This window comes from Ovis aries, chromosome 20 (assembly GCF_016772045.2).
Source record: "Ovis aries strain OAR_USU_Benz2616 breed Rambouillet chromosome 20, ARS-UI_Ramb_v3.0, whole genome shotgun sequence".
Classification (NCBI taxonomy): domain Eukaryota; kingdom Metazoa; phylum Chordata; class Mammalia; order Artiodactyla; family Bovidae; genus Ovis; species Ovis aries.
In genome coordinates, this window is record NC_056073.1 from 7198167 (window position 1) to 7210418 (window position 12252).

A 12252-nucleotide genomic window follows, 5' to 3' on the forward strand; every position below is an offset into this window, starting at 1 on the left:
CGTTTATATCACAGATCTCATACCACACGTGCCTTTTGAATGCCCCGAGGAAGAATACCAAAAACTAATCGAGGGAAATTTTCACTTCTCAGAACTAGACAGCATACAGTAAGTCACATTTCCACCAAAACTCATCAAGAAAATGTTCAGGAAAAAGTTAACTGTTGGAAATTTTAAATTGTTTTCCTAATAGGTTCTAGATTAAATCAAAATTAGAACTGTAGATTGTATAGGAAAATGAGGCAGGCAAAGCTGGTCTCAAGGGAAAACCATAGCTTTAAATGCTTTAACAGAAAGATTAAAAATAAACCTAGGTAGTCAAATTCAGAATCTAAAGAGCAGTAGTAAAAACAGACTGAAAAAGGAATTTATGAAAGCAGAAGTTACAACTGTTGATCTTTGTGACTTTTTGTCAAGACTAAGAAAAATGCAAGTGTTGATTAGGATTGAAGCCAGACAGATGAGGATTATTATTTGAACATGTTCCTAGAACTGTCTACATTAATCCAAAGGTCATATGTACCTTTAAAAACAAATAAATACCTGTAGGAATCAATGGGTGTGAAGGGCAAAGCTGATCCAGGACTTTGTCTCGGCCGTCCCTTCCAGTGTGACCTCTGACTTATGTCTGTTTTGTATATTGGAGTGTCCCCTAAGATTTCTTATGTTGATCGAAATAAATGAATTCACAAAGAGGGAGCTGGGGGCTCCTGAGGGAGTGGGCAGAGCCCCAGGCGGGCAGGCAGTGTTGGCGACCTGCCCACTGCCAGGTGGTTGGCTGAGGCAGCAAAGCCCTGGGCAGGGAGGACAGAGGACCCCCCACCCGCCAAGGCAGCAGGGCCTCAGTGCTTCCCTCCATGCCTCCGGCTGTGAGCCGGGACAGCTCCCTGCCTCCCCAGCACCATACGTTCCCCCCAGTTTTCTCAGGCAGCCTCCATGTGTGTAAGTTTCACATGGATTTCTAAGGTGCGTGTCTCTTCAAGTTGCCCCGTTATTGAAAAGCGCATCCCAGGCTGGGGTTGAGAGACACGACTCCTTTGAGCGTGCAGCCTCTCTGGCCCCAGCCAGCGCTGGGGGTGGGAGGGTTCCTCACAGGTGGGTCCCCGCCGCGGAGGGCAGCAGCCCCACCCACGTGGGAGCACGAGTGTCCCCGACTTCGGGCACATTCTGATGTGGCCATGGTTTTCCTCCTTAGGTTGATGAGAACATGAAGGTCGCCCAGAAGCGAGATGCCGTCCTGCAGGAACTGTTTTATTTCAGAAAAGACATTTGCAAAGGTACCACCTTTTCTTGCATTTCTGGGGTCCCCGGAGGCCGCACCAGTTGCTAATGCACCCCGCACCCCTCCAGCAGGTGGCAACGCCGTGGTGGACGGCTGCGGCAAGGCTGCGGGCAGGGCGGAGCCAGCGGCCGAGGAGTACGCGCTCATGTCCATCGACACCATCATCAACGGCAAGGTAGGGCCTACCTTGGCCTGCTCCCCACCTGCCTGCCCAGAGCCCCCCCAGGGCGCCCCTGCCTGACCGCGCACTGCTCCTCGCAGGAAGGCGTGTTCCCCGGGCTGATCCCCGTCTTGAACTCCTACCTGGAGAGCATGGAGGTGGACGTGGACACCAGGTGCAGCATCCTGAACTACCTGAGGCTCATCAAGAAGAGGGCATCCGGTACGGCAGCCTCCGCTTTCCTTTGTGCTTTAAAAAAGAATCTCTTAGCATAGACAGAACCTCACAGTCTTAAAATACTCCGTTTTTAAAGTGGTCTTTTATTAAACTGTACAGCATGCTGATCACTGCGCTTGTCCGGGTAGTACCATCTCTGCAGTTACGTACACCTTGTTGTCTTTCACAGTCTGCTGTGAAAGAGAATCAGCAGCGCTTTTTCTCCTACTGGTTCATAAACCAGTGTTGAATCTTTAACCCGATGGCATTTCAGGCGATGAAATACCGTACGTGGATAGTTTGTCATTATTGCCCAACTGTGTGTGCTCTGCAGCACCCCGGGCTCTGTATGAGCCTAAGCTGGTTCCAGGGTCAACCAACTAAGCACATAGCTCGGACTCGGGCCCACTAGCCTGGCTCCCTGTAGGGGCGCCCGGGGACCTCTGCTTTCCCGCTTTGAGATCCCGGTGACCCGGGAGCTGTCAGCTGTAACTAAGAGGACAGCAACTTGTGTGTTTCGCTTGAGGCTTCTGTAAGGTTTCCAGAGCCAAGAGGGTGACCCCCCAAGTGCTGTCTCTGCGGGTTTCTCTGAGTGCATCTACGCACTATTCTGTGTCCCTCTTGGATCAAGTCTCTCTGGGGAGCCCAGAGCCCCCCGTCCAGGGCAGTCTCTGACACCGATACAGGCAGGTCTGGCTGGACGGGAGGACACGGACTAGTCAACATGGACTGGCTCCTGTGTCTTTAGGGCGGGCGGCGTCCCCGTATGGCTGGCACCTAGCAGGCCTCATAGCAGCAGGGCATGTGTGCTCTTGCTCCTGCTGGCAGCATGAAACCTTTCCCAGAAGGAGTTTTTCAGACAAGGTGAAAGCCGTCTTGTTCCCAGCCCCTGCCCTGTGGCTCGACCCAAACGCCTCTTGACTCTTCTTCAGGGTTGTGTGGTCCAGGCGCTAAATGTCATATTTCTAAAGATAAAACGCAAACCCAACAAATAAAAAAATGCTACTAAGTTGTCATTTAAAAAAATTATTTTCCCCCCGCCAGGAGAATTAATGACAGTTGCCAAATGGATGAGGGAGTTTATCGCAAAGCATCCCGACTACAAGCAGGACAGTGTAATAACTGACCAGATGAACTATAGCCTTCTTCTAAAGTGTAATCAAATCGCAAATGAATCATGTGAGTGCCCAGAGTTACTCGGACCAGCGTTTAGGAAAGTAAGGTACAGTGGAAGTAAAAGCGACTCTTCCACCTAGACACCCTGCAGGACGAGAAGCCCTTCCCCGCGTTCCCGAAGAGCTGACGGCTGGACCAGCTGTGTGCGTTGTGTGAGGAGCCGGTGGAAATAGTGCGCTGCGCTGGCAGAAGTGGGATTCAGCAGACCTAGAGTTTATACAGTGTACATGTACATAGTAAAGTATTTTTATGATTAACAATGTATTTTAATAACCTATCTAAGGTTCTCATGAGCTGGCTTGTACATTTCTCAATTCTGACTCTGGAGCAACTACTGTCTGAAGCAGTTTTGTAAATGTAACTTACCCGTAACTGTACTATATCTGCATTCCAGAGTTTAAAATGTTTACTGTAAATGTTGGCTTTTTTTTTTTTTTTTTAAGGCTTTAACCTGGTACCTGATTCACTGAAAATTCTGTCACTTTACCTTGAAAACAGATTGTCCTGCTCATTTTCTTTGCATCATCTCCTTTGGCATATATGTAAAATCACTTTTGAATCCACCAAAGTGCTTCAGGGGGAAGCTTGGGGTTCTGACGCCTTATCTGTGACAATTCTCTCATAATTTGAATAGCTAATCCCTTGGTAACCCTGTCCCAGGCTTTCTCTACTAAAACAAAACCCACTGAACTGATGGTACTTTTTACCCACATTTGCTAGTTTTGGTGTTAAGTTTGAAGACAACTCTGGAAGAAGAAAGACTCTGAGTTCACACGTAGTGATTATTGGGGGTGTTTTGGGGTTTTTTTTAAGGACAAAAATGGGGAGAATTGTTTTTTTCCTTGTACATAACAAAACTAATATCAAATGCCACCAGCTCTTCTCTTGTGGCCCCTGTTTTTTCTGATTGCTGCTGTCTACTTAAATTTTCAAATCAAACGCAGTTGCTGAGGTTTTTGTTTTGTTACTTTTCCTCTAGTTTCCAATAAGCATATTACAGACATTCTTCTAAAAGCCATTTATTCTAGATTTTACCCAAGGAATATTCTGCGTACTACTTAGCTTCTCTGCAAAAATCATGATATGCACCAAGTTTTGTGAATCAGGACCCTGAATGTTTAATTGTAAATAATTTAAGTTGCACACATTTGTTAGAGCTTTTTGTTGAAGTTTTTCTCCGATTAATGTCTTAACTGCTCCTGAAATAACTATGTATAGTAGATTATGCAAACCTTTACAGGCATAAATATTTAAACTGTCATGCTCATTTTAAGAAATTGCCATAAAGCTTCAGCTAAGCCTGTTCATTTGTGCTATATTTCTTACATGCGTTTTGGAGGATAAAAGAATGCCTATTTTCCCTTTGCAATTTGCTTATGTAAATTCAGGTTGTAAAAAGGCAGTAAAATGTTTGTGGTATGAGGAAATAAAGAATGGAATTGGCATTGTGAAAACTCTTGAAAGTGAGTTCTGCAACTAATCGGATGGTGGTGAATTTTTTTTAATTAGCCCAGGTACGCCAGAAAATGATTTCTTTATCATGCTCCATCCTCAGCTCTTTCTAGAAAGAAGCACAGTGATGAGAACAGATAGATGCCTGACCTCCCCAGGAGCCCTCAGCCCTGTGGGGAGGGGAGCAGTGGCCGCCGGACATGAATTTTCCTTTTATTCCAAACCGTCACCGTGCTGAGTCAGCGATCATGTGGTGAATTACATGCAAGTAACTCAGGTGCTCCGTGCACCGTGGAGAATCCGCTCAGACTGGATCAGCAGGCCCAGCAGACAGCCACTGCCTACCTATGTCTTCAGACACGCATCTCTCACCTACCGCCGACCCCTAGTTCATCTGGTCCGTCCACTTTTCTCAGCGTCACCTGCTGGTCTGCTTTTATCTATCTGAATGATCCCAGGGCAGGGTCACTGCCAAACAGATCTGCATATACGTCTTTGAAGTGCAGCTCTGGCTCAGTGGGCCCGGGGTTGGGGCCAACAGGCAACGCTGCTGCTGCTGGTCTGTGGACCATGTTGAGTAACAAGGACTTAGATCACTCCTGTACCTCAGACACACATCTGTGCTAAGTCAGCTGGTACTGATCTTTCATGTGTGTATGAAAATTCAAATGGCAGCTCTGTGTCTCTATCCAAGACAAAGCATCACCTTTTCCTCCTGAACACAGCTGAGGGTTCAGGCTTTGGGGGGAAAACAGTGAGATAAGCGAAGAGTGCCTTGTCCCACTCACTTAGAACACAACTGGCCTTTTCTTGACCCATCGAGTCTCCTGGATTTACAAGAGGTTTCCAAACAAACAAAACCTGTGAAGGAGGCTTCCCTGGTGGCTCAGTGGCGACGAATCCGCCCGCCAGTGCAAGAGATACGGGTTTTTCGATCCCTGATCAAGGAAGATCCTGCGTGCCACAGGACAGCTAAGCCCGAGAGCCACACAGCCCTCGGGCCATGGCTGAACCCACCACCCTGGAGCCCATGCTCTGCAGCAAAAGACTCCACCACAGTGGGAAGCCCGCGCCACGGTTAGGGAGTAGCCCCGCTTGCCACAACCAGGGAAAAGCTTGTACAGTGCTGGAGACCCAGCACTGGAAAAAACAGAAAAGCTTACAGACAGACCCCTGGCGGTCTTGTATTGTTAAAACTCCAAGCTACTGAGGCAGGGGGCTTAAGTTGGATCCCTGGTCAGGGAATCGAATCCATGTGCCTCAGGGCCTGGCCTGGCCCCAGGATTCTTCTGTCTGCCACCCAGCCTGGCCCCAGGATGTTTCTGACTGCCGCCCAGCCTGGCCCCAGGATGCTTCTGTCTGCCGCCTGGCCCCTAGCTGTTGGTGAGCCTTTCTGTCTCAGTGGAGGGCGCTGGCCTGGGCCCCCTTCCTTCTGAACTAGCACCTACACAAAGAGTGCAAAGTGTGGAAACCCAGGATGAGGCCACATCTCAGGAGGTTCCTTGGGGACCCTGCAGAGAGAAAATGTAACAGCATCCTTCAAGCACTGGTGGTGTCGGATGTGGGGGAAGAGACCTGGGCTATGAGCCTGGGATTCCGGGGCATCAAGGTTCCCTGCTGGGGAAGGGGCCCTTCTCAGAACTGGACATGGGCTGTTTAACGGCAGGGTTCTTACGGGTGCTGCTAACAAACTTTCCATTTAGATTAAGGCTCCCTGCTCCTACGTTCCATGAAGATAAGCCACTGAGATCTCCCAGCTGCTCTCTTCTCTTGATGCTTTTGTGTAAATATTTTAACATTCCCTGTAAATGCTTCTGAACATGTAGGCCAAGTGATATTTACAAAAGTGTAAATTAGAAGGGAACCAATGTCTGGACAGGATGTGAGGAGGCCTTAGCAGGTGACCTTGGCTGGGAAAGATGCACTCCTCAGACTACAGTAAGTCTACACACAAGCAAGTTCTGTTCATGTTCTGACCATGTTCGGAAGTCCAACAAAGTTAGCCTAGATGCCCGACTAACGCAATCGGCTATATAGTACTGTACTGTAATAGGTTTATAGTACTTATCACACAAATAATACATGAAAAAAACAAACACAAAAGATAAAACATTTTTAATCTTACAGTTCTTTGAAAAGTACAGCAGTACAGGACAACAGCTGGCATGCATACAGGGGCTGGCATCAAGTGAGCAGGCAGGAAGAGTTACCGACGAGGAGGGAGAGAAGGTGGGAGACGGCAGAGCTGAAGGGTTAGGACTGCAGGACGAGCTGCAGTTTCACTAAAGCCTGACCATGATGGAAGGCAGGTTTGCCTCTTTGAAAATCCAGAACAAGGTTTGTACGTAGGCGACTTGCTGTATTTGCATTATGATGTCAATAACCTCAGATGTGCAGATGACACCACCCTTATGGCAGAAAGTGAAGAGGAACTCAAAAGCCTCCTGAGGAGAGTGAAAAAGTTGGCTTAAAGCTCAACATTCAGAAAACGAAGATCATGGCATCTGGTCCCATCACTTCCTGGGAAATAGATGGGGAAACAGTGGAAACAGTGTCAGACTTTATTTTGGGGGGCTCCAAAATCACTGCAGATGGTGACTGCAGCCATGAAATTAAAAGACGCTTACTCCTTGGAAGAAAAGTTATGACTAACCTAGATAGCATATTCAAAAGCAGAGACATTACTTTGCTGACTAAGGTCCGTCTAGTCAAGGCTATGGTTTTCCTGTGGTCATGTATGGAGTGAGAGTTGGACTGTGAAGAAAGCTGAGAGCCGAAGAATTGATGCTTTTGAACTGTGGTGTTGGAGAAGACTCTTGAGAGTCCCTTGGACTGCAAGGAGATCCAACCAGTCCATTCTGGAGGAGATCAGCCCTGGGATTTCTTTGGAAAGAATGATGCTAAAGCTGAAACTCCAGTACTTTGGCCATCTCATGCAAAGAGTTGACTCATTGGGAAAGACTCTGATGCCTGGGGGCAGGAGAAGAAGGGGATGACAGAGGATGAGAGGGCTGGATGGCATCACCGACTCGAAGGATGTGAGTTTGAGTGAACTCCGGGAGTTGGTGATGGACAGGGAGGCCTGGGGTGCTGCGATTCAAGGGGTTGCAAAGAGTCGGACATGACTGATCTGAATCTGATTATTGGTATTTACGGTAAATGGAGGCTGAAATTGTCTGGATAGTCCCTAAAGCCCCTTTCATTCTTAACATTTAGTGAAATGAAACATTACAAAGTATGTGCATGCGTGCTAAGTTGCTTCAGTCATGTCTGACACTGTGCAACCCTGTGGACTGTAGCCTTCCAGGCTCTTCTGTCCGTGGGATTCTCCAGGCAAGAATACTGGAGTAGGTTGCCATGCTCTCTTCTAAGAGATCTTCCCCACCCAGGGATCGAATTTGTGCCTCTTACATCTCCCGCATTGCAGAGGGGTTCTTTACCACTAGCACCACCTGGGAAGCTCATGAAGTATGGAAGATGCAGTAAGAGCAATAGACTCTATAGACTCCAGACTTTATTTCAAACAGCATTACAAAGCTGTGGTGATCAGCATGGAATTCGTATAAAAACTGACCAATGGAACACAATAGAGAGCCCAGAAATAAATTCACATATATTTGGTCAGTTTAGTTCGGTTCAGTTGCTCAGTTGTGTCTGACGCTGCAACCCCATGGACTGCAGCACACCAGGCTTCCCTGTCCATCACCAACTCCAAGAGCTTGCTCAGACTCATATCCATCGAGTCGGTGATGCCATCCAACCATCTCATCCTCTGTCATCCCCTTCTTCTCCCACCCTCAATCTTTCCCAGCATCAGAGTCATTTCCAATGAGTCAGTTCTTCACATCAGGTGGCCAAAGTATTGGAGCTTCAGCATCAGTCCTTCCAATGAATATTCAGGACTGATCTCCTTTAGAATTGACTGGTTGGATCTCCTTGCCCAAGGGACTCTCAAGAGTCTTCTCCGATACCACAGTTCAAAAGCATCAATTCTTCAACACTCGGCTTTTTTCTACGGTCCAACTCTCATATCCATATATGACTACTGGAAAAAACATAGCTGTGACTATACGGACCTTTGTTGGCAAAATAATGTCTCTGCTTCTTAATATGCTGTCTAGGTTGGTCATCGCTTTTCTTCCAAGGAGCAAGCGTCTTTTAATTTCATGGCTGCAGTCATTCAGTTTAAAACAAAAGAGCCAATACACGATGGGGAAATGACAATCTCTTCAGTAAACCGTGTAAGAAGAACTGGACAGCCACATGCAAAAGAATGAAATTAGACAACTATCAAGAATAACACCATACAAAAAAATTAACTCAAAATGGGTTGAAGATTTGAATGCAAGACCTGAAACCAGAGACTTCTATAAGTCAACGTAGGTGTTAAGCTTCTTGATATAGGTCTTGATGATTTTTTAAAATTTGACCCCAAAAGCAATAAAAATAAACAAGTAGAACTACATCAAAGTAAAAAATTCTTGCAAAGCAAAGGAAACCTACCAAAAATGCAACCTACCGAATGGGAGAAAATACTTGCAAATCTTGTATCTGATAAAGGGGTTAATATCCAAAATATATTTAAAAATCCATACAACTCAATATGTGTGTGTGTGTGTGTGTGTGTGTGTGCGCGCGCGCGCGCGCGCGTGTGTTAGTCGCTCAGTCGTGTCCGACTCTGCTACCGGATGGACTGGAGCCCACCAGGCTCCTTTGTCCGTGGGATTCTCCAGGCAAGAATACTGGAGTGGGCTGCCATTTCCTTCTCCAAAAAGGCTGATGAAAGAATGTAAAATCAAGATGATAACTGTACTCAGCAGCACAGTCGCAATAAAGCGTCACTGAGATCTGAGGAAGTATTATACAACTCAACAGGAAAAAAAAAACTCATTAAAAACGGGCAGCGGACATTTTCCACGGTGCACATTTACCCAGTGCTGCCCTGAAAGATGCCCTGGGTACCCCATCTCACCAGCACCTCCCTCCTAGGACCCAGGGCATTCGGCCTGACGGAGCTGGGAAGCGTGACCATCTGCAACTTCATCCTCTAAAAAGTTAAAGTTCCATGACCCCCTCCGCACACCCCGGCCCCGCCAGCCTCCGAGCTCCCAAGAACCAGAGGGCGCCTGCCCTGCTCCTGGGCTCCGCGGGACCAGAGGGAGGGCGCGGTCGGGGGCTGCGTCTCTCCCGTTAGTGCTCCGGCTTTCCGCTCGCACCACCTCCCCAGCGGCAGCTCCGGGGTCTCTCCTTCGCGCTCTGAAGCCCCTTCGCGCCGTCGCCGCTTCGCTCCCCTCTGTCCGCGGCGGGCGGGGCTCTGCAAGCTTCTCCAGCCGGTGTCCGGTTCTGGGCCCGGCGGCCAGCAGGGGGCGCGCGACACTGTTATTGGCGCTAAAAAGGGTTTTGTTGTTGCTGTTGTTTGTTGGGTTTTTGTGTTTTTTTTTTTTTTTGTCCCCGGATCATCTTTAAGCATCTTCCCGGTGATCCAGTGGCTAAGATTCCAAGCTCCCAATGCAAGGGCCCTGGGTTCCATCCCTGGTCAGGGAACTGGATTCACACGCCACAGCTAATGCCTGGCACAACCAAATAAATTAATAAAAACGAATAGTTTTTAAAAGTTCCTCCGGGAGTTGGTGATGGACAGGGAGGCCTGGCGTGCTGCAGTTCATGGGGTCGCAAAGAGTCGGTCACGACTGAGCGACTGAACTGAACTGAACTGAATGGAGGACATCGCTAGAACCTCAGTGGAAAGCATCCTACTAAGCCTGCTGACGGCTGACGCAGCCTGTAAATGACACAGTCTTCCTTGGAGGATATGCATCTTCCTTGGTAAGAAGAAATGGGCCCTGTTGATCCATTCCCTGTTATTAATATTTTTCCTTAAATAAAGGAACCACTGACCTGCTTCTCACTTTTGTTTCCAGCTTAGTGCTGATAGCTTCTGAAAACTACAGAGAATATATTAAACTGCTTGGACAAGAGAGAGACATTCTACATGCTAACTAGCCTGCGAAAATGAAGAACCCATTTTTCCCAGATGTATTGCAACTTTCCAGGCTTTCTACAAGTGAGTCCTATGCTGTGACAGTCTGTGGGGCTCAAAGCATCCTGTAATGATACAAACTTCCACCTGCTTGTTGGTCAGTGAAGGTCTGTGCATGTGATCTCACTTGTTTGTTCCCGAGTGTTGATTTATTGCCCAAAGAAGCAAGCGTATGGTCTCATGCATCGAGAGCAGATACTAGAACTTCTACACTGAATCTACACTTTATTCCAGAAACCAAATGAACTGCATTTTCCTCAGGAGATAAGCTCTTACTTGAGACTTCTCTTACACAGTCGGAGCCGAGCAGGATTGCTTCTCCTCCTGTTTCAGTGAAGAAATTCAGCCTCAAGATCACCTTAGGGATGATGATGTGGTGACGGTTACTGCATTGTTTTACCTGAATTGTCCTTATGTTTAGTATTGAAGAAAAGTTGAGATTTATAACATTTAAAGCAGTACCTCTTGGTTACTCATAAATGTATACATCCCATCCTTTTTGAAAAGAACTTTGTATGATTATATAAGCTCTATGTCAGATTTGTATGAATGAGTTTTGGTAGTGCCCTCTTTCATGGGGCTTTGGTATGTTTGCGATATTGAATTACTTTTCCTCAGCATTCCTTTTATCCTGTTGTCTCAGGTGAGCCTTTGTTAGGGTTTCCACACTGTCACAAGTGGTGAATTCTGAGTAAATTATGATTTTCTGTTTGTCAAATTAAACGTGAGCGTTTCCTGGGGCAACTGCACAGCTGCTAGTAGTACTGAATTATCACTGGGGTCCTGGGGACACAGATGCTCCTCAAGTCCAGGGACAATAGTAACTGCTCCTCAAGCTCTCCTTGTCCAAGAAAATTTTGAACTCTCCACAGGCAAAGAAACCTTTTTTCCCAAAGTAAGTGAGGCACCATTTGATTCTCTTTTGCAGTGTTCAAACTTGCACTACATTATGCTGAAAAATCTGGAATGATAAGTGAGACCAATGCACTGGATTTAGGAATGTTAAGGTCATTTTTATCTTCAATAAGGAGACTTGGACAAGAGCTCTAGTGTCATGACAAAAGATCCGTGCCAAAGTTCATCGTTTCCAGAGGAAAGCAACAGTGAAGATGAGGGGACAGTTTTGGAGGAACTAGATTTGCAACACTGCAACTGCCTCAGTTTATATAAAATGCTGTCATTCACGAAAATGGGCCTCTCTTGGATTCTCATTTCCATTGAGATGCAGTGAAAACATTTTTTTAATCTAAGGACCCTGTTCTCTTCAGAAATTGAATGTAGATTGTTATGAAGTAATAGCTGATCTTGTGGGGTTCGGAATCACATTTAACTTGGTTGAGTGTGGAGAGTATCACTCATCAGATTTGCATCCTGGCAAAAGTCGCTCTTCTCCACCCTTTTATTCTGTCCATCTTCTGGTAATTCAATCACTGAGATGATGTGAGAATTCAATAAAACAATGATACAGAAAGCCAGCTCAAAAATTGCTCAATAAATTTTAGCCATTTTAAAAAATATATTTATTTATTTGGCTGCATTGGGTCTCAGTTGTGGCAAGCAGGAACTTTAGTTACGGCGTGCGACTTCTTAGTTGCGGCATGTGGGATCTCGTTCCCTCAACAGGGATCAAACCTGAGCCCCCTGCATTGGGAGCATGGAGTCTTAGCCACTGGACCACCAGGAAAGTACCAGTTCTAGTCATTTTTATGGTAGCATGGTGAGTTTCCTGTCACTAGATACATTAAAGCACGTAAAGATGGACTGTTTATCAGAATTGTGGTAGACAAAGAATTAATGCAGAGCTTTAGATGACAGCTTTCCTTTAAAGTCCATTCTGAATCACAGATAATTCATATATTAATATAAGATGTAATCATTAATCTAAAAGTAGAATGATATGTCTAAATCATGGTTGCATCAAAAGAG

General features: G+C 46.5%; 1 protein-coding gene and 1 long non-coding RNA gene across 3 annotated transcripts in view; both read left to right on the forward strand.

The window, feature by feature from the left end:
* GCLC (glutamate-cysteine ligase catalytic subunit) overlaps positions 1-4288 on the forward strand; it is a 45077-nt gene extending 40789 nt beyond the window's left edge. The window contains exons 13-16 of one of the 2 annotated variants that reach the window (XM_015102643.4): positions 1196-1277; positions 1351-1457; positions 1544-1664; positions 2703-4288. In XM_015102643.4, the coding sequence (XP_014958129.2) occupies positions 1196-1277; positions 1351-1457; positions 1544-1664; positions 2703-2914 (522 nt within the window). In that variant the 3' untranslated portion in view covers positions 2915-4288. The remainder of the gene's footprint in view (positions 1-1195; positions 1278-1350; positions 1458-1543; positions 1665-2702) is intronic. The other variant, XM_015102644.4, reaches the window with a different exon arrangement.
* A 5444-nt stretch (positions 4289-9732) lies between these two features.
* On the forward strand, positions 9733-11797 carry LOC121817430 (uncharacterized). Its single transcript, XR_006057337.2, has 2 exons — positions 9733-10112; positions 10208-11797. It is a non-coding gene; the product is annotated as an uncharacterized LOC121817430 (long non-coding RNA).
* The last annotated feature ends 455 nt before the right edge of the window (positions 11798-12252 follow it).